Here is a 26043-nt window from a genome sequence, read left to right as displayed (position 1 = left end):
TTACGCTGCCTCCAGGCCAGTTGGTATCTCAGTGTGCTCTCCCCCGCCGCCCACTTCAAGAGCTCGCTGTGCCATCGGCTTCCTGTCGGACCAACTCGTGCCTTCCAATTCCTGGTCACCTCTCGCTTAGCAAGGAGGAGCCCTAGGTCGATAAATTTGCTGGAAATTTTATTCTTGGGGGTATGAGGGAACCAGTGTAGGAGTCCCGCCGCATCAAATGATAGGGATCTCCCCGTCACCTCCTCCAGGGTCTTCCCCACTTCCACCCAGTAGGATGATAATCCCGGGCAGGCCCATAACATGTGGAGGAGGTCCGCCTCCTGAGCTGGGCACCTAGGGCAGTCCGCCGAATTCGTGGCAAAATATCGTTTAATTTTCACTGGGGTCAGATATGCTCTATGGAGAACGTAATAATGGACCAGCTGAAAACGGGCGTGGCGTGTGCCCTTCCAGGCTCGCCGCACCAACTGGGACCAGGTCGTCTCCGGTATCTCCCTGCCAATGTCCTCCTCCCAGCGGTTTCTCAAAGTAGTGAGAGGAGCCAACCCTTCGTTGATCAATCTACCGTAAAGGCAAGTGACCGCCTTCACCGTGCCCGCAGACATCATCACGTATTGGCACACCGGAGATAAGGCGGGTTCCTCCTGCCCGCTCTTCCAGTGTGCCTGGATCGCTCGGACAATGGCCGAGTGCAACAGAAAGTCACCACGTGGGATCTCGAAGCGGTCAATAAGATCCTGGAAGGGCAAGAGCGCCCCGTCCTCATACAGATCCCCAACTAGCTGTAAGCCGGCGTCCTCCCAGGCCGCCAATCGTGACCAATCGCCTCCATGGGGGAGGGCCGTCAGCATCCCCAAAGGTATTTCGGGCGCATATGGTGTTCTCAGATGGCCTCGGGCGTGAGCTCGATTCCAACACAAGCGGACGGTCCGCTCCTCCAGCGACAGATCCCGCAGGGCCAAACGTTGTCGCAGCGCTATGAAGGAGAGAACATGCCTGGCCATGCCCGTCCCCCTTCTGTCTTCCGGGCCCCGGAATTCCCGGGCGATCTCCTGGGTGAAGGTCTGGAGCTGCGCCGCCAGATAATATTTCTCAAAGTCTGGCACCGCTAGCCCCCCCTCATCTTTCGGCCTCATCAGGGTATTGAGGGCCACCCGACGGCGGCCCGAGCCCCAGAGGAAACCGACCATCATAGATCGTAATAGTCGAAACGTGGCCGGTGGGACCCAGATCGGTAGTGTCCGGAAATAATATAATAGCCGGGGAAGCGCCACCATTTTAAGCAGAGCGATCCGACCCGCCACCGAGAGCGGCAGCGTGGCCCAGAAGTCCATGCAGCCTCGAAGTGCTCGAGTTCTGCGGGCAATGTTCCCATCCAGGAGGTCGGATGGGTCGTGATAAACGAATACCCCCAGGTACTTAAAGCAGTCGGGTTCCCATCTAATCTCCCTACTTAAAGTAGGGGCGGGGGCACCCTTACGAACCGGGAAAAGACAGGTCTTGGACCAATTCACCCGGAGGCCCGAAACCTCCCCAAACTCCGTAAGTGCCGTCGCCGCTCCATGTAAAGCGTCGAGCGGGTCCTCTAGGAAGAGCAACAGATCGTCTGCATACAGCGAGACGCAGTGCGGGCCCGAAGGCGTCCATAGGCCCATATAGTGGGCTCCCGATCGAAGATGCAGCGCAAGTGGTTCCACCGCCAGCGCAAAGAGAAGTGGGGACAACGAACACCCCTGCCTCGTGCCGCGTTCTACCGGATATTGTGAGGAAATCAGTGGTCCCGCCCGGACCCTGGCCGATGCAGAGGCATAGAGAACCGCGGTCCATCTGATGAAGCCCTCACCGAGGCCGAATCTCCGCAGCACCGTGTAAAGGTAGTCCCACTCCAGGCTATCAAAGGCCTTCTCTAGGTCCACCGATAGGACTACCGGGGACGGGGCATCCACAAACGGTTCCCCTAGCAAACGGAGCAACCTACGAATGTTCATAGTCGTGTTACGCCTTGGGATAAAACCCGCTTGGTCCTCATGCACCAGGGAACTCATGTGTCCCAGCAGCCTCGAGGCCAAGATATTGCTCAGTATTTTATAGTCCACCGTCAGCATCGATAAGGGACGGTAAGACCCCGGGTCGGACGAGTCCCTTCCTGGTTTGAGGAGAGGAACCACCAACGCCTCACACATCGAGCTCGGGAGCCGCCCCAGCCTCTTCGCCTCTCTGTAGACCACCAATAACCTAGGGGCTAGGAGATCAGCATAAGCTGCATAAAACTCCACGGGCAGGCCGTCTAGGCCCGGGGTCTTATTTCTCGCCATCCGTTTAATGGCACCGCGGATCTCCCCCAAGTCTGTCAGATCCCAGGGCTTTCGCCACTTCTTGCTCCACTGTTCGGAGCTCCAGTGGGCGTAGATAATTATCGAGCCGGTCAGGGTCTCGGGCGGAGCAACTGCGGTACAAGCGTTCGTAATAATGCCGGAAGCAGCTGAGAATCTCCGGTTGAGTGTATACCTCGGTTCCGTCTGCCTTACGCATACTCGTCGTCAATGAGGACTGACGCGTAGGGTTGGCCAGCCATGCCAGCAACGCACTCGATCTGTCCCCCTCCGCGATGGACCGGACCGTATAGGCCTTTTAGTCAAAACAGCGAAGCCGTTCGACCGCCGCCGCCACCTTCTCCCTCGCCTCCGCCGTGTGTACCTGTAATTCCGGGCGCCCGGGGCGGCGAAGTTCCAGCTCGCGGAGTTTCCGGTCCGCTGCATCCAGGTCAGCTAGGATAACTCGCCTTATGCCCACCTTTTTAGAAATGCAGTAGCCCCTCACTACTACCTTAAAAGCGTCCCACTCTAACGCTCTCGTACTCGCGGTGCCGCCGTTGGACGCGAAATATTCCGACACCTTATCCCCTAGGTCCGCCTTGAAAACACTGTCCTCAAGAATCTCGGGTCGTAACTTCCAGGTGGGCACCGCCGGCGCCCCGGGGAACCAGCGAAGGTCCAGCAGGAGGGGGTTATGGTCTGAAATGGTTCTGGACAAGTACTCAGATCGGACCGCTGCCGAAACCAGTTCGGGCGAGCCAAGAAATCCATCCAGTCTGACATGCAACTCATGGAGGCTCGAGAAGTATGAATAGTCCCTAGACGTGGGGTGGTGCGCTCTCCAGATATCCGTCAGACCCCAGTGGGTCTGCCAATCCTTACGACCCTTAGCCGTGCGACGAACCGGAGAATCGGGAAGGGGCGGATGTGAGCGGTCAGTGTCTACGTCCACTACTGAGTTGAAATCTCCCCCGAGCAAAAGGGGCCCGGAGAAGAAGTGGGCCAACGAGCCCGATAACCTGGAAAGGAAGGCAGTCTGGTCTATATTAGGAGCGTACACACAGCAAACGTTCAAGTCCCTCCCTCCTAAAGTGCCCGAAATGGCCACGTAACGCCCCTCTGGATCTACCACTGTTTTCGTGACTTGGAAGGGGACCCCAGCTCTAATCCATATTAGCGCCCCTCTGGCATACGCGGAATACGATGTGTGAAAGACCTGCCCCCTCCATCTACGCTGTAGCGCCGCCCCTTCCGCCCTGTTCAGATGAGTTTCCTGCAGCAGCGCCATTTGCACTCCCCTACGCACTAAATAAGCGTGGACTTTGTGGCGCCTGGACATAGTATGAAGCCCCCTCACGTTCCAAGTAACACATTTCAAGTTAGCAACGTCAGCCATTGTCCCATATTGTTCTCGCACAGTCTCCCCATCCGGGGCCCCACAAAAAAAGGGCATCATTCATCCCAGCACTGATGGCGGCCATTTTCCCCAACCAAAACCAAACAACCCAGGAACGAACCAAACCCCCACCCTCCCTCCCCAGAACAGGACCCAAACCGCACCATCCAGATCCCATCTAAACCTTGCCCTCCAACAACCCAATAACCCCTACTAATCCTGCGGTCGCCACCGTAGGAAGGCCTTAAGGGCCAGGTGCGGGCCGGGCGGAGGCAGTGGGCCCTCGACGCTCAGGCTACCAGGACTAAAACAAGCCCAAAACAGTGCCGAAGACCTCCGGGGCAAAAACAGGGGCACCCCACTCTCCCCACCCGCGTTGGCAGCATCAATTGACGGCAACCGCCTCCCCCCTGCCGGGCCCCCTCCCAAAATGAAGTAGCTCACCCCGTTACCCCTGTCCATCCAGAAGGTCTTCCACCGATTTCGGTGTGATCACCGGCGTATGGGCGCTATCAGTCACTGAGTCCTCGGAGTCCGATGGTGCCCCCTCGTCACCCGGGTCTGCTTCCTCTTCAATGGCATCGTCTCGTGCGCCAGATAACTCAGATAACACCTCCAGCACTCCCTTCCGCTCCGTCGACGTCTCTGCAGTTGAGGGCCCCCCCGAGCGGCCGCGGCGATTCCTAATCCTCCGGGATCGCCGTCTCTGTTCCGGCTCCTCCGCCTGTTGGGATGAGGAGCCGAAGCAATCTTTCCCTGCTCTGTAAAGCTCAAGCCAGGCACAGACATCCTCTGGGGTGTCGAAGAATTGGGTCTGGTCATCGACAATGATGCGGAGCCTTGCAGGATAGAGGAGCGAGTACTGGATGCCCTCGCTCCTGAGCTCGCGCTTGACCGCCAGGAAGGAGAACCGCCTGCGTTGAGTTTCGTAGGTGTAATCCGGGAAGATGTTCACCTGACTGTTCGCCACTTTGAATGGACCATTATGTCTGGCGGCATTGAGGATTAAGTCTCTGTCCCGAAAGTGCAATAACCGCGCCACCACTGGTCTCGGGGCACGTCCCTGCTGCGGTGGCCGCGCCGGGACTCTGTGGGCACGCTCCAAGGTGTAGAAGGAGGATAGCCCCTCCGGGGCCACCGTGTCACGGAGCCAGGCCTCCAAGTATGCCACCATGTCGCCATCCTCGATCTTTTCCGGAAGGCCCACCACACGGATGTTGTTCCTCCTGTTGCGGCCTTCCGCATCCTCCGCTCTCTGCTCTAGGGTCGCAATCCGGGATAAGGCATCCTTCATAGTCGCAGCCAAGGTTCGCTGCGCCGGCTCCAAGATTTTCACCGAGCTCTCCACTTCCTTGACCCGGTCCGAAAGTTTGCCGCGGTCCGCTCTAAGGAGACCTAGGCTCGTCGCCACCTGGGCAATGTCCTGTTGGAGGGCCGATCGCGTGGTCACTATCGCCTCCAGGACGCGGTCGAACTGTTGTTGCATCGATGCACCACCAGAACTCTTTGGGCCCCCATGTTCCTCTTTGTCCTGGGTCTCCGAGTCTGAGGCGGTTGGGGTGGTCCCCCTGGCTCCTCTAGGTTTCCCCATGTCGCCGGGGGCACTCCGTGATGGTCCAGGAGCAGGCGCCTCCGGGTGCAGATGCCGACCACGACCCTCCCGGTTGCTGGACCTCAAATCGAGTATCGGAGACCTCCTTCTCCAGGGCCTGTGGGGACTTCTCCGCTGCGGCTCGCGCCACCACCACGGCGTCCGAGGGCACCGATGAGGGGGCGGAGACAACCGCCGCCAGGTCGGGCAGGCCCGCACAGCCGCTAAAGTCCCGGGGTGAGGGTCACCAACTCCACCGGACGATTTGTGGCGCCAGAGTGTCGCGCCTCCCATGGAAGTGGACTGGCCAGGAAAATGTAGCTAAGTGCGGTGTCGTGAGTGGGGCCACCGCCTGGTTCACCAGACGTCCGCTCACGGGATCCACTATAACGTGGGCATCCGCCCAGTCACCCAACCGAGTGCATTCTCGTTGTAGAAAGTCCGATACAACCGATATCTAGTGCACAGATCAGCAAGGGATGGCGAAGCCGGGGGCGAGACGCCGCCGGCGACGCTCCTCCAGTTCAATGGATCCGGCCAGGGGGACAATGAAGTCCGGGCGCCATGTTGGGTCGCACTCCGCAACTCCGCAAACTTCGGTTTTACGCCGGATCACCACTCGTCCGAGCCACACCAAGGGCCCTGGCGGGTCTTCGTCGGTCCATCCAGCAGAATGCGGGGTCTGGGGTGCCCCGCAGCCTCCGATTTCCAGGATAATCACGGGCTCAGTCCCGGAGCCGAGCTCTCAGGCGACCATCGCCATCGGCGCCCAAGCCACGCCCCCGACAGGAAGAAGCTTCTTTATATCACAAGTAGTTAAAAGATTCCTGGAAGGGGCAAAAAGGATCGCACCACCTAAGAGGATGCCGCCACCGGCATGGAACCTTGGTTTAGTCCTAACAGAGCTTATGAAAGCGCCCCGTGAACCCATTCATAAGGCCTCACTACAAATGCTCACAATGAAGATAGCCTTTCTGGTGGCAATCGCCTCGCTGCGCACGGTAAGCGAGCTGCAAGCACTGACGCTACAATAGCCCTACATCCAAATACACAATGGCAGGGTGGTAATGAGGACGGACCCACACTTCATGCCAAAGGTGGTGTCAAGGTTTCACATGAACCAAACAATACTAATACCGAGCTTCTTCCAGAAACCATCCACAAGCGCAGAGAGGGCACTGCACACACTGGACGCTAGAAGGGCAGTAATGCATTACATGGAAAGAACGAAAGAGCACAGGACAACAAAGCAGTTCTTTGTGTCCTTCAACACGTTTTCTGGGTAGACCAGTAACAAAAAACACCATTGCACGATGGATCTCACAAATTGTACAATTTTGCCACAAACAGGCAGGGCAAGAACTACCAGAGGGGGCACAAGCCCATTCTACCAGGAAAAAGCCTTCCAGGTTAACACACCCATTCAAGATATATGCCTGGCTGCAACATAGGCTTCAGTGCACACTTTCACTAAGCACTACTGTGTGGCTATACAAATGAACAAGGAGGCACAAGTAGGACATAGTGCTTCCACATATATTTAACAACCAACGCTCATCTTCCACCCAGCCGCCACAAACATAACAAACCGCTACGAAGTGTATGCACAGCATAGTGAATCCAGAAAGATTCACTCTGCAAAATGAATAGTTTCTTACCTGTCGGTGTAGTTTTGCAGCTTGAACATCTTTCTGGATTCACTAGCGAACTCACCCACCTCCTCCAGAAAGATGAGGCAGGAGAAGGTGGAAATACAAGAACAATATACAGACACCTGAAAAGACAAGGTGGAAATTCATTTACTTAAGAACTTGAAGTCATTAAAAAAAAAATATCATGAACATGGCACAAGAACAAGAAAAAAAGAATCCGAAGATGGCACCCAAAGGTGTGAGCTTCCGCAGGAAGCATGCCGACATCACAGGAAGTATACCAAAGGGTGGGACGTCAACGCCCACCTGGGCTACAAAAAAAGAGAAAAGACTACCATTCCAGACCCAACCACTAGACCGCGGAATAATGCACAGCATAGTAAATCCAGAAAGATCTTCAAGCTGCAAAACTACACCGACAGGTTAACTATTCGTTACTTGCCCTGTAAGCATCTTTTCGTTGCGTGTAGTGCTGGTAATTCATCTGCACTCCTGCCTCCTCGTAAGATATTCAGGTTGACAAAATGACTACAAACCAGCAAGTCTAAGAGAAAAAGCTTACTAAGCTGACTGTATCCTCACTCCTTTTATGGCAAAAATAAACCTTTGTAAGGAACAAAGCATTCAAAACGCACAATGCCTCAAGGGGGAGGAAAAACAACGCCAGACTCTGATTGTAAAACTTTCTCGAGAAAAACAACTTGCACAGTCCGGGCCCAACACTAGATGACCGGAGTATGCATAGCATGTGAATCTGCAGCACTACACGCTACAAATAGATGCTTAAAGGGTAAGTAGCATAATCCTTTCTACAAGATCATAGAAGTATTGTTATATTATCCCTAAGAATATGTAAACATAAAGCTTGAAAATGTGTAAATGATATCTTCATGTTTTGGAATTAGTACCTTCTGTCACTAACTTTATGTAGTAAGAGCACATCCAAGGTGCTGCGAATAATGGGAGAAATCAGATCTTATTACTGCAGTGGTGTACTTGAAATCTGTAACACATTGTCATTTGTTTAATCTGTAGCTGAATGTTCATTGTGCTCATGGTGTGTTAAATTCCTTTACATTTTGAAGATTCAGTCTTATTCAGGCAGTCACCTGCAGCCTTCTGAGGATGCGTTGTTTGTGGTACTTTATTCATTTCCATGCTTGCTGTTTATGGTGTTTCGTCTTATTTCCCTAGCTTGACGTTCTTTATCTGCTCTGTTGGCTTCACATCTCCCATGCTGTTTGATGAGCGGAAATATCCCTACCATCTAATGCTGCAGAAGTTCCTGTGTTCTGGGGGACATAATGCTCTCTTTGAGTAAGTAAAATGTCTTGTTTATCTAATTTCTCTGATCTTACCCGTTTTTCCACAATTTCTCTAAATTAAGTTTATATTTTGCTTTGCTGCTAGCTGTCTGGCATTTTGGTAACCAAAACTAATAATCATGAACTTTCATGTGTTAATACAACTGCTTATTGCAATATTTGACTTCACTTGCCTGCTACACTTAAATTTCTCGGTGATACAAATGCTGGCTAACATTCACAAACTTACTTGGCGGTCGTTGTATACTTTTCGCTTGCTGAGTATTTCTTGTTTTGTGAGCTTTATTTGATGGAGTGTGGCTAAGACCCCAAACAGTTCAAAAAGCAGAATGATGCCTACCGAGCTGAATTGTCGTTCTGTAGTAGATCTCTGTGTATAGCCATAATCTAGTGAATAGTCCCGCTCATGAGCTTGGACCCTGGAGCGATCAAAAATAATCTCTTAAATTGTCAAACAATGCAGACCTGCACAGACACTTAGGAGAGAATTAGAAAGACCGATAATGCAGCCTATATCCACAGTCTACACTGTCCAGTACTTCAACTAGAAATTCCACCAAAAACCACAAACAACACAGCCTGTCCAGCTTTTCCTCAGAGAAAACTTTCCCCTTTCTACCAAAAGCCTCTGGAATGATAGAGATGAAGGGGTGGACAGACAAGCCCCACAGGCTGCCATTATGTGGCTCAGACGGGGATACTGTGCCTTTCAGAAAACTTTCCAGAACTCTCTCAGTATCCCAGAATGCACAGCAGGTCCCTTTTAATTTCAGTTCTTTTTCCGGCTCCTGCAAGCAGGACCCTGGAGCATTGAGCTCTCCCTTTTTTGGGTTTATTAAGAATGTTTGCACTTTTTAAGTGTTTTCACACAACATATTTTGTTGCCCTCTTCCTTTTTCTTTCATCGGAGTACTCTATTTTTGTCAAATATGCCTGCATTATTTGATAAATGCCCGGAGTGCTCCAGGAAGAAGGCCAAGTCTGATCCACACGAACTGTGTATCCTGTGTCTCCCCTCTTCTCATTTACCTGAGAAGTGAGATTGGCCAGTCTTTCACCACCAGGACCCTGAGAGACAGAAGGAAGATCAGGCTCCAGGGACTGGAAGAAAGAAGGCTGCAGTCAAGGTGGGTCTGGAAAGGCTGGTTCTGTAGTAGGGGAATCTGTTAGTCATAATCTAGTGAATAGTCCCGCCCATGTGCGTGGACCCCGGAGCAATCAAAAATAATCTCTTAAGTCGTCAAAAAATGCAGGCCTGCACATACACTTGAGACAGAATTTAAAGACCGATAATGCAGCCTATATCCACAGGGAACACTGTCCTGTACTTCAACTAGAAATTCCACCAAAAAAACAAACAGCACAGCCTGTCCAGTGTTCTCCACAGAGAAAAACCTTCCCCTACCAGCAAAAGCCTTTGGAATGATAGAGAAAGTAGTGGACAGACAAGCCCCATAGGCTGCCATTATGTGGCTCAGAGCAGGATACTGTGCCTTTAAGAGAACTTTCCAGAACACACTCTGTATCCCAGAACGCACAGCAGGTCCCTTTTACTTTCAGTTTTTTCCGGCTCCTGCAAGCAGGACCCTGGAGCATTGAGCTCTCCCTTTCTACGGTTCCTTTACAGATTTTTTCACTTTAAAAGTGTTTGAGTGCTTTCATTTGAAGTACTTTGTTGCTTTCTTCCTTGTGTGTGTCTTTGAGCACTCTTTTATTTGTCACAATGCCTGCTTTGTTTGACAAATGCCCAGAGTGTTCGAGGAAGACTGCCAAGTCGGACCCACACGAGGTGTGGATCATCTGCCTTCCCTCATCTCATGTCCCGGAGGAGTGTGACATTTGTCAGAACCTCTCCAGCAGGACCCTGATAGAGAGGATGAAGATCAGGCTCTGAGATTCGTGGGTGTGACGAGACCTCGAGGGACCGGCCATCTTCAGAACTGCACTACGCTTATCCAGCACGACCGCCGAGGGATCCTCGAGTGAGTCCTTTGGGGTTTGAGAAGCCCTAACCCTGAGCAGCTCCAGCACCGAAGTCCAGCCCCCCAGCATCCACGAGATCTGCGTGGGGCCCTTCTGCTTTGCTGCTCACCGCGTTGTCGGCCACTTGCCTGCTGGCTTGTAGCCCTCTTGACGACGAACGACTACATCTCCATCGCTGGTCTGGTTGCTCCAGGCTGGCCCTTGCTCCCCTCCAACAGAGGAGCACCCCGGACCCTCCTGGTCCACTCCAGACGCCATCTTGAGTCCACCGCGTGGGCTTGCATTTGCCAAGAGTTGTTGCCCCAATACTGGGTCCAGCATCGCCGACAGCAGATACCTTCGTGGGACAGCTCGCACCTCCATCCTGGTCGCCGACAACGCTTCCTGGTCCGAGAGACTGCAGAGCCCAGCGTCGCCCACTCACCTGGTCGAGGTGACTTCATCCGGTGCCATCCTGGTGCCCATCTAATCACTGGCTAGTTATTCAGAACTTGGTCCCCTCTGCATACAGGTACCCTCTTCAGCTGATCCAGTCCTTGGATCGGCCCGGAACATCTTCACTGGTCGCCTGCCAGCAACTTCCACTTCAGGCTCCTGGTTCATCAACGAAGAAACCCGACGACACTTGAACCCTATGCAGCCGCAGCCCCTGGGCTAGGTAAACAGAGTACCACGGTGCTCCAGCATAGTCCAACTCTCTAAGTGTCTAGATCCACTTTCGTTTTTGACCTACCTAGTCGGGTTCGCCCGAGAGCACTAACTTTGTAATTTCTAGCAACCATAGACTTTGTCCCGCATTACGCGTGAGAGTTTCCTCTCTGCACACGACGTCCCTAGGCCTCCTGCTTCTAATCTAAGGGTTCAGCATTGTAGGTCCAGCGTTTCTAAAGTCTGAGAGTAGTACTTACCTGCTAGTAATTTCGCATTCCACTTTTGTAGTATATGGTTTTTCGTGCCCCCCGGGCATTTGTGTAAATTGTGCGACTTTCAGTATTTTCATAAGAGCTTTATATTGTGCTTAGCAACCTGTCCTCATAAAGAGTCCAGGGTTGTTGTGTTCTAAATAAATATCCCTTTATTTTCATAACAACTTGTGTGGTGTCCTTTCACTTGGTGTTCAAGGGGTATATGTGATGGTATAACAGCTGGCTTAACACGCCCTCTAGAGTTTAGCCTAAAGACTGCTCTTGTCCATGCTACTAGGATAGCTGGTCTATAAGGTTGACTTACAACCAATCATCAATAAGGGTAGTTTGGAATGATACACAGTCATCACTAGAATAGTGAGCACTACATATCAGGCCAACTTCTCACAGGGGCCTGCTCCTACCTTTATTCTAAAAAAAGGGGCTGGCACGCGACTAGGTCCTGCCAATGGGTGGGACCAGGAGGGGGCTGGTTACACCCCTCTCCCTTGTCCGGACTTTCCCCAGCTCAGGGGCTGGTGTGCCCCTGGAACTGGTTCAAGCCGGCAAATGCACAGTGAGCACCGGGGTGCCACTCAGCAGTCACCTTCCTGTAAAGCCCTGCCTACCCAGGATACACAAAACCCTGTCTGGGATGGTGCTAGCACCTCCCAAGGCAGGAAACCCTTTGTCCGAGCTCTCCTCGCTGGAAGGACTCCCAGCTGCAGGGGGTCAGACTTGTGTCTGTGGTGGCAGCATCCATTTTGTGATGCTGAGGCTCGAGTTAGCTTTAACCGGGGTTCTCAGTTACATACATGTCGTGTCCCTCTAGAAGGGTGGAATGCTAACCCCGTCGCCAGAATTGGCGAGGGGTTAGTATTCCAATTCGTATGACACCTTACTCGACATGTTTTGATAAAGCGATACCAAAGATAGCAAATAACCGCGAGGATTATAATGCACTTAAGAGTATATGGTATGCGTTATCATGGAACAGCTATTAGGACTTGGTTCCGCAAGCTGCAAACGGGCTCAGCTCATGCCAGAGCACCATCTCACATAATTCCAAGCACTCTGCCTTCAGGATTGATAAGGCCTGCCATAGGAGTGACTGATAGGAATACATGTGTCCATTTTAGGGTTAGATATAGGTATACTATATCTACAGCAAAGGGTGATTACACCACTTTGCCCCAACTGTCGTGCAGCCAGTTGTGTCAGATTTAGATGGCCAGCCAGGGGTGGCATAATACATGCTGCAGCCCCTGGTAGGCCCTGGGTACACCTATGCCCTGGATACAGAGACTGATAAGGTGGCCCAGTACCAATTGGTAAATGCACCTAAGGTACACGTGTCAATTTAGAGAGAGAACAGCTAGGCTGTGGGTCTGGTTAGCAGGCCCACAGCCAGGGAAGTCGTAAAACAGTGAAGCAAAAAGCAAAAATCCGGGGTGATCATAGGATTGCAGACCCTACTCTCCTACAACCGCTTTCCTGGTTGCCATCACCTCTGCCAGGAGAGAGTGAGTGAGCTCCAGGCTCTTTCATCCAAGCCTCCATTCCTTTCTGTCCATCCGGACAAGGTCGTGTTGCGAACAAGACCCTATTTCCTGCCCAAGGTAGTCACGGCCTTCCACATCGGGCAGTCCATCACCTTGCCCACTTTCTTTCCGCCTCCACATCCCTCGACACTCAACACGTGCGATCTCATTCTACCTGAATCGCACACGCCAGTTCCGGGTGGATGACCAACTCTTTGTTGGTTACGTGGGTGCTAAAGGTTGGGCGGTGCACAAGCGGACCATCTCTCAGTGGGTCGTGTTGTGCTTCAAGGTATGCTACTCTTTGGCTAAAAAAGGAGCCTCCTGTTGGGATGAGGGCCCATTCCACTCGGTCTACGGCGGCTACTACTGCCCTGGGTCGGGGAGTCATTTTGCAGGACATCTGTCAGGCAGCTACGTGGGCCTTGCTGCACATGTTTGCAAGACATTCCTGCCTGGACAGCCAAGTCCGGAGAGATGGCTTCTTTGGCTGTTCCGTTCTCCAGGACTTTCTAGTGTGATCATTGGTTCGCAGACCCACCACCGGGGTTTGGTATTGCTGGGGTAACTATTCTAAGGTAAGGAATCTAATACTAACCTGTTTATTTCAGATGCATAAGTTACTTACCTTCGTTAATGTTATATCTGTAAGAACCAGTAGTTGGTATTAGATTCCTTACCGCCCCACCCATCCTCCACGTTCTGCGAACCGATATCTAGGGTTAAGGTCACCCCCTTTCAGGGCCCTAGTTTCATGGCACCAGTGTTGGTTTTTATCATGGCTCTGCATTTCTGGCGCGGAAAAGATATGTATAAGAACTGCTGTTAGCGCGCGAGGGCAGCGTCTAAGTACTCCGGCGACGACATCCCGGTATCAACGCCGACGACTGACGCGGAGCCGCGGACGACGCCTACCGACGCGCAGGGGTACTGCTACGTAAAAGTTTCCAGATCCAGTCTGACGCCTGGGGATATTCTAAGGTAAGGAATCTATCACTAGCTAATGTCTCTTACAGATATATCGTTACTGAAGGTAAGTAACTTGTGCAACACTTAACCGAACGTCTGTAGACTTGTCTTGTAAGTTGATGTTAAACCTACTTATGCTGAACGTATTCTTCCTCCCGTAGGATAACATTGCAAAATCTGAAAATTGCACTGTACTTTTTGTAAACTAAAGTATTTCTTTTGAAAAACATTTACCTATGACAAAGTTCTGTGGTGCTGCAAAATAAGTATAACCAAGTACTTTATCTTTAATTGGTCTTGGATTAATTTTTAGTTTCATTTATTGCCCTTGTGTGTACAACAAATGCTTAACACTGCCCTCTGATAATCCTAACTGCTCGCCCACACTACCACTAAAGAAAGCATTATGCACTTTAGCCTCTGCAAAACCACTGGAGTCTCTGCCCACTATATCTCATTTTAGTATAGTATACGGAGTCCGCTTCCTACAGTTCTCTTCCAGGGGATCCTCATCAAAGTCATAAGCACATGAATATTCCTTCCTATGTGCGGGACCCCGGAAACACATCACATATTTGTGAAAACCATATATGTAGATCTATATGTATATGTATATGTATATGTATACATATATGTATATGTATATGTTTCAATGTCTGCTCAAGAAACGCTGACGGCGGCCCCTCGGGAAGTGGCACCAATGCCGGCCGAGCACGCCGGTACTGTAAAAGCTTTCAAAAGTTCCAAAATTACAAGTGCTCTCAGTCCGCAAAATAACGCAACTCCACTGAAATCTCCAAGGGTGTTTATTTAAACTAACAACATGTTTCGGCTGCGGACAGCCTTGATCACGTTAGTTTGAAAGTAAGCAGTTTCCTGTTGATATTCCCAAGGTTCATGGTCAAAGAAACAGGACTTCGTGACTGGCATCGTCAATGTGTAGTTACAAGATGATAACATACATATACACAATTGTAACATGAATTACTGTATTCAATAGTATCCAACACTCATTTTAGAATAAATTGGAATAAAATAAATTTTATACATTGTACATGGTTCGTTGTAAATATCAAAATTCATTTGTGCCCGTAGTGTACCCTCTCTTGATAACTGCACAGAACGAGGTAACTATTTAGGATACAAATGCACCAATGTGGTCAAAATAAATAAACTGAGGCGACCACCGCCATGATTGTAGTCGCGTGTCGACTCATGGACTACATGTTGCTATGACAACCAAGCGCAAACAAATGTGGGGCTCAGGAACTGTTGCAGCCCAAAACCAAACCGCTTAACTCAAACAATATATATACGCTCTGAGGAGAATGCCATCACGTGCTCGATGCCTGCACATTGGTGTACTTGTGGGCAAGCAATTAAGGTTAAATGATACATGCGTGTTACCCTCTGTCTGTGGGGTAAACGCGGTAAATGCGTCTGCATAGGAGTAGCAAATGTGAGCCAACATATAGCAGAAAGTAAACCACACAACATTGTGAAATACATATGGTGCGCGATAATCTCAAGTCTATGTTTGTCAAATACATTAATACATTGGGGCTAATGACAAAATTTATCAAGTATGTTTGTACTGGACAAATGCCACAACGCACAAATGAAAGGTTTACGAAGGGAATTGTCAAAATCCCAAGTCCCAAGTCCATGGTGTGCAATAGCCCCTACAATGGGGCCTACCTTGTGGGAAACTGCCTAGATGTTAAGTGAAGAAATAAAGTGCTCCCAAAAGTGAACGTCCAAATTTTTTTTGCTGGACAATTGAAAGGATTGTTTGCTGAAATTCTTTGTGGACACATCTGTAAAAAGGAGACATGAAATGCCAAAATTCAGTGCTCAACATAAATGAAAAAACTCACTAAAAACATCTTAAATAAATAAACAGTGCATGCTACTCGACGGAAGAAGTAAAATTGTTGCAGATATTAAGAGAGGAGTTGGCATAGTGTAAGGTGCTAAACTTTGAGGTGAACTGCTAGCTCCTCGTCCTGGTTGAGGCCCCCCGGTGTTTTGGTTTGAAATACAATGATGTATTTGGACTCCTTCTGTCTTAATTTCAGGGTTCTGTCTCCTCCCCGGGGACTTCTCTCAATTTTTTCCAGTATGTGAAAGCTCATTTCAGCTGGATTGGAAAAGTGTACCTCAGCAAAGTGTCTTGCCACAGGGTGTTTTTCATTTTTATTGGCAATGGCACGATAATGTTCAAGCACACGATGTTTGGCTTGTTTGGTGCTACTGCCAATATACCAGAGCCCACAAGGACAGACAATGACATATATAACAAAATCTGTGCTACATGTCAAGAATTGAGTCAGCATTCTAGTTGTACCATTATACGTGACCGATTTTTTTGTGGATACTGTGCCTACAGGCCTTGCAGTGGCCACAAGGAAAGAAGCCTGATAATCCCAAATTTTGGGTTTTGGGATAGACAGTTATGTCACTTTTTACCAGCATATAACGTAGAGACCTGCCTTTTCTATACGTGATACACGGTGCATTCGATAAGTCCTTGCCGATAACACTGTCAGCAGTAAGGATATTCCAATTGTGGGATACTATTTTGCGAATTTGTTTTGATTCAGTATTGTAAGTGAGGATAAGGCGTGTCTGATCCTCCTCACTGGTGGTGTCAGTTTCATTGTCTTTCTCTTGTAGTGTATCTGCTCTGGGGATGCTGTCAGCGCGTACTTTGGCTTTTTTGATGACCCATGTCGGGTAACCCCTGTCTTTAAATCTTGCCATCATTTCACGGCTGATCTTTTCGTAACCTTGGTCTGTACTGCAATTTCTTCCTCTTGGATGGCGAGGTGGTCCCGGGGATACGTAGGGCGCCCGGTTCGTGTCGGGCCGTGCGTCCCCCGCGGGGTATGTCATGTTCCCACCAGGGAATAGCGACGGAGTGTCTCCGGAAGATTCAGTGGGGTGGGTCCATTGACCCCGTACTGTGTAACCGAAGTGGATCCTCAGAGGGCGGTCACACTCTCAGGTCGTGTGTCGGTTCCCAGATGTAGAGGGCGGCCATGTGGTCGGGCCGGTCTCCCAACTCCGCGGTGGAAATCCCCCAGGAACCTCTCAGGCCAGGTCAGTTTTTCGTCTCCGGGGACGGGGAGTGTCTCGCCTTTCTTCTCTGCTGCGCCGCCCGCCAGTCTCACTCAATTGACTCTCTCGTCTCCTGGGGCGAGGGCTCTCGGGGCTCTCCCTAGGCCGACCGCGTCGCTGGCCCCACCCAGGCTCCAGACAGGCACTCGCGGGATGTAGCGGTGCGGTGTGGACACCCGCGGCCCCCTCCGTCGGTTTCGTTTCCTCCCTGGCTCCGATGTCTGGGGAGGCCCTCAGCAAGAGTCTCTGGTGCTCGGGCGGAGTCCGAGCCAGGCCTCCAGGTTTCGCCCGGTCGCCATCTTGCTGCGGCCGCACCGCTTCGGATTTCTTTTCTCCCCGGCCGATTGCCGGTTGTATTCCGCCAAATTACTCGGTTTTTCCGTAGCAAATGTATCAGGGCCAGCCTTGGGCACAGATTTGGGCGGTTTTTGGAAGCTTTGGAGAGAAATAATAGTCTTATCAAAGTTTTATAAAGCGCTCGCACACCCAAGGGTCTCATGGCGCTAACCAACAGGACGCAAACACTACTAAGGGGACCATCTTACAGTAGGATGTCGCTTGGGTAAACATCCATGTCTTTAATAGCTTCCTGAATGGAAGAAGAGCGGTACAGGAACGAATTTCCAAGGGAAGAGAATTCCACAACTAGGGTGGCGAACCTACGGCCTCCCTTGCGGGATAGCTTATAACGAGGGATGATCAAAAGGGTATGAGAAGCAGACCGGAGGCTACGGGAGGGGGTATATCTGAGAAGAAGTTTCTGAATGAACTTAGGACTACGATGTGAAGAGATTTGTAGACTATACAGGCCAATTTGAAGGTGACACGGTGTTGAATTGGGAGCCAATGAAGTTGCCTTAGCAGAGGTCTGGCAGACTGCCATCGCGGGAGGCGGTGTATCAGTCTGGCCGCCTGAATTTGTGCCATCTGCAGACATCTACTGAGTGTGACAGGGAGGCCGAGATAGAGGGCATTGGCGTTGTCTAACTGAGACAGCACCAGTGCTCTGACTACCTGGGTCAGTGCTAATTGAGTGAGCATCTGACAGATCTTTTTAATTTTCCGCAGTTGAAAAAAGCAGGTGAACACAACAGAGTTGACCTGAGGTTTTAAGGAGAGCTCGCTGTCTACGAGTACCCCTAGGCTTTTGACTGATTTAGAGGGGACAGGTGGAGGACCTAATTTAGAAGGCCTGTAATGAGGGCCCCAAAATGATTGACTATTGCCGAACAAGACTAGTTCCGTCTTGCCCGGATTTAGCTTGAGTTGGTTCTTGTCCATCCACTGGCAGATGTGGAGCATGGTATCTTGAAATTGATGGATCGAGTCAGGGGAGTTGTCAATTGTAAAGGTGAGTTGCAGATCGTCTGCATAATTGAAAGTGGTGACCTTAAAGGATTGAAGAGACTGAAGCAATGGGAGCATGTAAATGTTAAACAGCACAGGTGACAGTGAGGATCCCTGGGGGACTCCACAGGTGGTCTGGAGTTTGAGATGAAAAAGGGGGTAAGCCAACCGCTTGAGTGCGGTCGCACAGAAAGGATCTAATTGTGTGCCAGGCCGCAGATGCCCACGGATCTGACACGGTCGAGAAGAATGTTGTTGGACAGGCCACATGAAGGGCCACTCTCCCCCGGCCCGACCAGGCCCGAGCCCGGTCACGCAGGTATCACACACCACCATTACACGTCCTCCGTCCCCTCCGGGACCCCTACCCTCGAACATGTCGACCTCGTGGGCCTGATCCACTGCCGGCCTGCGCGCCCATCCTGGGCGCCATCTTGGACACTCCACCACGAGGCCGCCTGGCCCCCGATCGACCTCAACCCTGGGCCTGGCCAGGTCTCAGACATCCCGGCACCACCATCCACCCAGGAGGTGAGCGGGCTACTTGGCAAGTCACTGGGGGAAAGAGGTGTCGATGGCTCTCCCCCGCCAGGTGCCGCTCGCCCATCGCCTCCCCGGGCGCTGGCTCCACCCCCCTGCTGGGTGTCTGAACTCCCTCATCCCGGACCCCCCGACCTCCAAGTGCGAGGGTCCGGACATCAAAGGACACCAGCCCTATAACTGGGGCAGCTCCAGAGCAGGAAGGCAGTTGTATCTTGGAGTCGAGAGACGCAGAGAAGAACTCATCCTTGACGGACTACTGGCGCTGCCATAGCTCTGTCTCGTGCACCATCGTCTTGCCTGCTGGCGCTGCCGCAACCTTCGTAACCTTCATATCCTTCATCGTCGTCGGGACCTGCTGGCGTGGCCGCGGACCGTTTGTAACCATCATCTTCATCGGGACCTGCTGGCTCCGCCGCGGACCGTCGTTTCCTTCGTCCATCTCGGGACCTGCTGGCTCCGCCGCGGCCCGATCATCTAGAACACTGAGCTCGAGGATTGAGAGCTACTTTCATCTTTTGGTAACAAGACTGTCCCGCTACCCCTTTTCCCAAGCCAGAGACCAGAACCGAGGGGACCCCTGAGTCCAGACCTCCTTGTACCATTCCATCGTAACTTAAAGAATTGCCTATAAAGTCTCGTTGAACTTTAACCTTGTGTGGTGTCCGTCTGTGGGGGGGGGAGTTACGTGTCTGTACGATCGCTGGAGACGGCTCTCCCCGGAGACCTCTCCCCTTATCCTCGGCCGACCCTCCCGGTCCGTCTAACATTGGTGGCCAGCGGCGCGATCCGAATCACCGCATAACCGTACAGAGAGTAGCTCACCCCACGGCGAATCACGATGTCAACTAAAGAAAGCGGATCAACGGAGAAATTCCAGATGGAGAAATTGGACGAGTACAGCCATCGTGAACTAAAGCAGTTCTGCATCGAACTAGGTATCGCTACCACCGGTCTCAGTACCAAAGACGATTTTAAGCAGGCCCTAGAATCTTGGGCAGAAACCGGGGCGGCCGGAACCCCCGATCAAAGCATCGCAGCAAAAACCACCACGGCCCCTGAAGAGCGAAGAACGGGTCTCTCGCAAGACGAGATCCAGGAACGAGAGAAAACCCGACTACACGAGCTGGAAATGGCCCGGCTCAAAATGGACATTGAACTGAAATTGGCCGAACAAAAAATCAACTTAGAGCACCTGCGTCTCCGAGAAGAAAGAGAGGAGAAACAGAGACAAAGGGAGCTCGAGGAAAAGAAACTGGCATATGAGCATGAGCGGAAACTAGCTGAGATCGACCTACGCAAGAATAAAGAAGTAGGGGTGTCCGAGCAACCACACACCCCAGGGGCAACAGAGAAAAAGGTACACATCCCCAAGGATGTCGTTCGAGAGTACTTCCGAGAGGACGACATCCAGCAATGGTTTAAGGCCTATGAAATCGCTATGACTGCACACCGGATCGATAGAAGCGATTGGGGAGCCGGTCTATGGGGGAGATTCCTCAATGAGGGCCGCGACGCCCTGCTGCAACTCCCGGACCACCAGATGACCTCCTATGACCATATGAAAGCTGCACTCCTCACCCGCTATGGCCTCACACCCGAGATGTACCGTCAGAGGTTCCGAGACTGCACCCGCATCCCGGGTACAACTTGGGTGGACTATGTAAACTACTTTAGCCGAGCCTTCGAAGGCTGGATCAAAGGGAGCAAGGTCACAACCTACGAACAACTGTTCAATCTTATGGTCTGGGAGCATCTGTCGAACAATTGCTTCATTGAACTCCGCCAGCACCTCCTCGACAGCAAGTTAACGGATCCCCGGCAGCTCGCAGCCGAAGCTGACCGGTGGGAAATCACCAGAGTAGGCCGAAATGGGTCCTACGAACAAAACCGGAACAACAATGGTCAACACCGTCCCCGAGGAGGAGGAGGAGGCCAAGGACGCGGAAGAGACAACGCTCCGGTCGCCCCCGCTACAAGCACCACCCCCCCGGCCAACCGGGGCAGCACCCCGGCGCGACCGGGATATCGAGCCAATGTTACGTGCCATCGATGCCAACGAATCGGACACTATGCAAACGACCCAAACTGCCCCCAGTACCAGAGCCCAAGGCCCCGCCAAGTAGCTGCTGCGGCTCTAGGAGAGGAACAGGAGGAATATGAACAGGAACACCAAGAATGGGAGCCAGCCGCCATGGCTCTAGCCTGCTTAGGGGGGAGAGACATGGTCCCGCGGGTCCCCCTACCCGCTAACACCCAGAAGTACAGTCAATGGGTGAGCATCAATGGACGCCGGGCCGAAGCCCTTCGTGACACTGGGGCCAGTGTAACAGCCGTCCGCTGTCACCTGGTGACCCCAGAACAATATCTACCGAACATTCTCTGCCCTGTACGTTCCGCCGATAACTCGGAAAGTATGTGTCGGATGGCCTGCGTCCCCTTCGAATGGGGAGGGGTCTCCGGCATGTTGAAGGTAACGGTCCGAGACGATGCCCCCGTAGACTGCCTCCTGGGGAATGACCTTGAAAGCTCTCCGTGGGCAGCCGTAGAACGAAGAGAACACCTGGGGATGTTAGGCGTCCCGGACTGGGCGTGCGTCACCACCCGGTCCATGGCCGCCCGTACAAACCCCCGCCCAGAGGAACCCGAATGGCCGGCAGCCGCCCCTGGCACCACGCCGGAACTCCGGTTCTGCGTCGACTACCGGGGCTTAAATGCGGTCACCAGAACAGACGCACATCCCATCCCCCGGGCAGATGAACTAATCGACCGCATGGGAGCTGCCCGCTACCTCAGTATTTTCGACCTGACGGCGGGCTACTGGCAAATCGGCCTCACCCCCCGGGCCCAAGAACGTTCTGCCTTTTCCACCCCCGATGGCCATTACCATTTCAAGGTCATGCCCTTTGGCATGAAGAATGCCCCAGCAACCTTTCAGCGGCTCGTCAATCAGGTCCTGGCGGGGCTCGAAGGGTTCAGCGCCGCCTACCTAGATGACATCGCTGTATACAGCCACCATTGGACCGAGCACCTCCACCACCTCCGAGCAGTGCTACAAGCCCTTCAGCGAGCTGGCCTCACGATCAAGGCCAGCAAATGTCAAATTGGTCAAGGGTCTGTAACCTACCTCGGACACCAGGTGGGAAGCGGCCTGGTGGCCCCGCTGCAGCTCAAAATTGCCACCATCCAGTCCTGGCAGCCCCCCATCACCCAGACCGAGGTACGAGCCTTCCTGGGCCTCACGGGCTACTACCGAAGGTTTGTGAAAGACTATGGTACTATCGTGGGTCCCCTCACGGAACTCACGTCAAAAAATCAACCCAAGGAAGTCAACTGGACCCCAGAGTGTCAAACAGCATTCGAACAATTGAAAGCCGCCATGTGTTCCGCCCCTGTGCTCCAGGCCCCCGACTACAGCCGGGAGTTCGTCGTCCAGACGGATGCCTCCGACCATGGCATCGGGGCAGTCCTGTCTCAAGTGAACACCGAGGGCCTTGATCAGCCAGTGGCCTTCATCAGCAGGCGACTCCTACCACGAGAACAACGCTGGAGCACCATTGAGAGGGAGGCCTTCGCCGTGGTATGGGCCCTCAAGAAACTCCGGCCCTACCTCTTTGGCACACACTTTCGGGTGCAGACCGACCACCGACCCCTGCAGTGGCTGATGCAGATGCGGGGAGAAAACCCGAAGTTACTACGTTGGTCCATCTCCCTCCAAGGGATGGACTTCACAGTTGAACATCGGCCTGGGCCAGATCACGCCAACGCGGATGGCCTGTCCCGGTTCTTCCACCTCGACGAGGAGAGTCCCCAAGAGGATGGGTAACTCTCCCCGCCTTCAGCTGGGGGGGACGCATGTTGGACAGGCCACATGAAGGGCCACTCTCCCCCGGCCCGACCAGGCCCGAGCCCGGTCACGCAGGTATCACACACCACCATTACACGTCCTCCGTCCCCTCCGGGACCCCTACCCTCGAACATGTCGACCTCGTGGGCCTGATCCACTGCCGGCCTGCGCGCCCATCCTGGGCGCCATCTTGGACACTCCACCACGAGGCCGCCTGGCCCCCGATCGACCTCAACCCTGGGCCTGGCCAGGTCTCAGACATCCCGGCACCACCATCCACCCAGGAGGTGAGCGGGCTACTTGGCAAGTCACTGGGGGAAAGAGGTGTCGATGGCTCTCCCCCGCCAGGTGCCGCTCGCCCATCGCCTCCCCGGGCGCTGGCTCCACCCCCCTGCTGGGTGTCTGAACTCCCTCATCCCGGACCCCCCGACCTCCAAGTGCGAGGGTCCGGACATCAAAGGACACCAGCCCTATAACTGGGGCAGCTCCAGAGCAGGAAGGCGGTTGTATCTTGGAGTCGAGAGACGCAGAGAAGAACTCATCCTTGACGGACTACTGGCGCTGCCATAGCTCTGTCTCGTGCACCATCGTCTTGCCTGCTGGCGCTGCCGCAACCTTCGTAACCTTCATATCCTTCATCGTCGTCGGGACCTGCTGGCGTGGCCGCGGACCGTTTGTAACCATCATCTTCATCGGGACCTGCTGGCTCCGCCGCGGACCGTCGTTTCCTTCGTCCATCTCGGGACCTGCTGGCTCCGCCGCGGCCCGATCATCTAGAACACTGAGCTCGAGGATTGAGAGCTACTTTCATCTTTTGGTAACAAGACTGTCCCGCTACCCCTTTTCCCAAGCCAGAGACCAGAACCGAGGGGACCCCTGAGTCCAGACCTCCTTGTACCATTCCATCGTAACTTAAAGAATTGCCTATAAAGTCTCGTTGAACTTTAACCTTGTGTGGTGTCCGTCTGTGGGGGGGGGAGTTACGTGTCTGTACGATCGCTGGAGACGGCTCTCCCCGGAGACCTCTCCCCTTATCCTCGGCCGACCCTCCCGGTCCGTCTAACATTGGTGGCCAGCGGCGCGATCCGAATCACCGCATAACCGTACAGAGAGTAGCTCACCCCACGGCGAATCACGATGTCAACTAAAGAAAGCGGATCAACGGAGAAATTCCAGATGGAGAAATTGGACGAGTACAGCCATCGTGAACTAAAGCAGTTCTGCATCGAACTAGGTATCGCTACCACCGGTCTCAGTACCAAAGACGATTTTAAGCAGGCCCTAGAATCTTGGGCAGAAACCGGGGCGGCCGGAACCCCCGATCAAAGCATCGCAGCAAAAACCACCACGGCCCCTGAAGAGCGAAGAACGGGTCTCTCGCAAGACGAGATCCAGGAACGAGAGAAAACCCGACTACACGAGCTGGAAATGGCCCGGCTCAAAATGGACATTGAACTGAAATTGGCCGAACAAAAAATCAACTTAGAGCACCTGCGTCTCCGAGAAGAAAGAGAGGAGAAACAGAGACAAAGGGAGCTCGAGGAAAAGAAACTGGCATATGAGCATGAGCGGAAACTAGCTGAGATCGACCTACGCAAGAATAAAGAAGTAGGGGTGTCCGAGCAACCACACACCCCAGGGGCAACAGAGAAAAAGGTACACATCCCCAAGGATGTCGTTCGAGAGTACTTCCGAGAGGACGACATCCAGCAATGGTTTAAGGCCTATGAAATCGCTATGACTGCACACCGGATCGATAGAAGCGATTGGGGAGCCGGTCTATGGGGGAGATTCCTCAATGAGGGCCGCGACGCCCTGCTGCAACTCCCGGACCACCAGATGACCTCCTATGACCATATGAAAGCTGCACTCCTCACCCGCTATGGCCTCACACCCGAGATGTACCGTCAGAGGTTCCGAGACTGCACCCGCATCCCGGGTACAACTTGGGTGGACTATGTAAACTACTTTAGCCGAGCCTTCGAAGGCTGGATCAAAGGGAGCAAGGTCACAACCTACGAACAACTGTTCAATCTTATGGTCTGGGAGCATCTGTCGAACAATTGCTTCATTGAACTCCGCCAGCACCTCCTCGACAGCAAGTTAACGGATCCCCGGCAGCTCGCAGCCGAAGCTGACCGGTGGGAAATCACCAGAGTAGGCCGAAATGGGTCCTACGAACAAAACCGGAACAACAATGGTCAACACCGTCCCCGAGGAGGAGGAGGAGGCCAAGGACGCGGAAGAGACAACGCTCCGGTCGCCCCCGCTACAAGCACCACCCCCCCGGCCAACCGGGGCAGCACCCCGGCGCGACCGGGATATCGAGCCAATGTTACGTGCCATCGATGCCAACGAATCGGACACTATGCAAACGACCCAAACTGCCCCCAGTACCAGAGCCCAAGGCCCCGCCAAGTAGCTGCTGCGGCTCTAGGAGAGGAACAGGAGGAATATGAACAGGAACACCAAGAATGGGAGCCAGCCGCCATGGCTCTAGCCTGCTTAGGGGGGAGAGACATGGTCCCGCGGGTCCCCCTACCCGCTAACACCCAGAAGTACAGTCAATGGGTGAGCATCAATGGACGCCGGGCCGAAGCCCTTCGTGACACTGGGGCCAGTGTAACAGCCGTCCGCTGTCACCTGGTGACCCCAGAACAATATCTACCGAACATTCTCTGCCCTGTACGTTCCGCCGATAACTCGGAAAGTATGTGTCGGATGGCCTGCGTCCCCTTCGAATGGGGAGGGGTCTCCGGCATGTTGAAGGTAACGGTCCGAGACGATGCCCCCGTAGACTGCCTCCTGGGGAATGACCTTGAAAGCTCTCCGTGGGCAGCCGTAGAACGAAGAGAACACCTGGGGATGTTAGGCGTCCCGGACTGGGCGTGCGTCACCACCCGGTCCATGGCCGCCCGTACAAACCCCCGCCCAGAGGAACCCGAATGGCCGGCAGCCGCCCCTGGCACCACGCCGGAACTCCGGTTCTGCGTCGACTACCGGGGCTTAAATGCGGTCACCAGAACAGACGCACATCCCATCCCCCGGGCAGATGAACTAATCGACCGCATGGGAGCTGCCCGCTACCTCAGTATTTTCGACCTGACGGCGGGCTACTGGCAAATCGGCCTCACCCCCCGGGCCCAAGAACGTTCTGCCTTTTCCACCCCCGATGGCCATTACCATTTCAAGGTCATGCCCTTTGGCATGAAGAATGCCCCAGCAACCTTTCAGCGGCTCGTCAATCAGGTCCTGGCGGGGCTCGAAGGGTTCAGCGCCGCCTACCTAGATGACATCGCTGTATACAGCCACCATTGGACCGAGCACCTCCACCACCTCCGAGCAGTGCTACAAGCCCTTCAGCGAGCTGGCCTCACGATCAAGGCCAGCAAATGTCAAATTGGTCAAGGGTCTGTAACCTACCTCGGACACCAGGTGGGAAGCGGCCTGGTGGCCCCGCTGCAGCTCAAAATTGCCACCATCCAGTCCTGGCAGCCCCCCATCACCCAGAC

At 53.2% G+C, this 26043-nt stretch overlaps 1 protein-coding gene across 2 annotated transcripts in view; it reads left to right on the top strand.

Moving 5' to 3' along the window:
• HUWE1 (HECT, UBA and WWE domain containing E3 ubiquitin protein ligase 1) overlaps positions 1 to 26043 on the top strand; it is a 1800886-nt gene that overhangs the window by 547328 nt on the left and 1227515 nt on the right. For both annotated transcript variants that reach the window (XM_086940169.1, XM_086940170.1), the window contains one exon: positions 8149 to 8271. In XM_086940169.1, coding sequence (XP_086796295.1) covers positions 8149 to 8271 — 123 coding nt within the window. The remainder of the gene's footprint in view (positions 1 to 8148; positions 8272 to 26043) is intronic.

The sequence above is a fragment of the Lissotriton vulgaris genome, chromosome 10 (genome assembly GCF_964263255.1).
Source record: "Lissotriton vulgaris chromosome 10, aLisVul1.2, whole genome shotgun sequence".
NCBI classification, from domain to species: domain Eukaryota; kingdom Metazoa; phylum Chordata; class Amphibia; order Caudata; family Salamandridae; genus Lissotriton; species Lissotriton vulgaris.
Note: the sequence above shows the minus strand (reverse complement) of the source record. Positions and strands in the feature narration are given on the sequence as shown.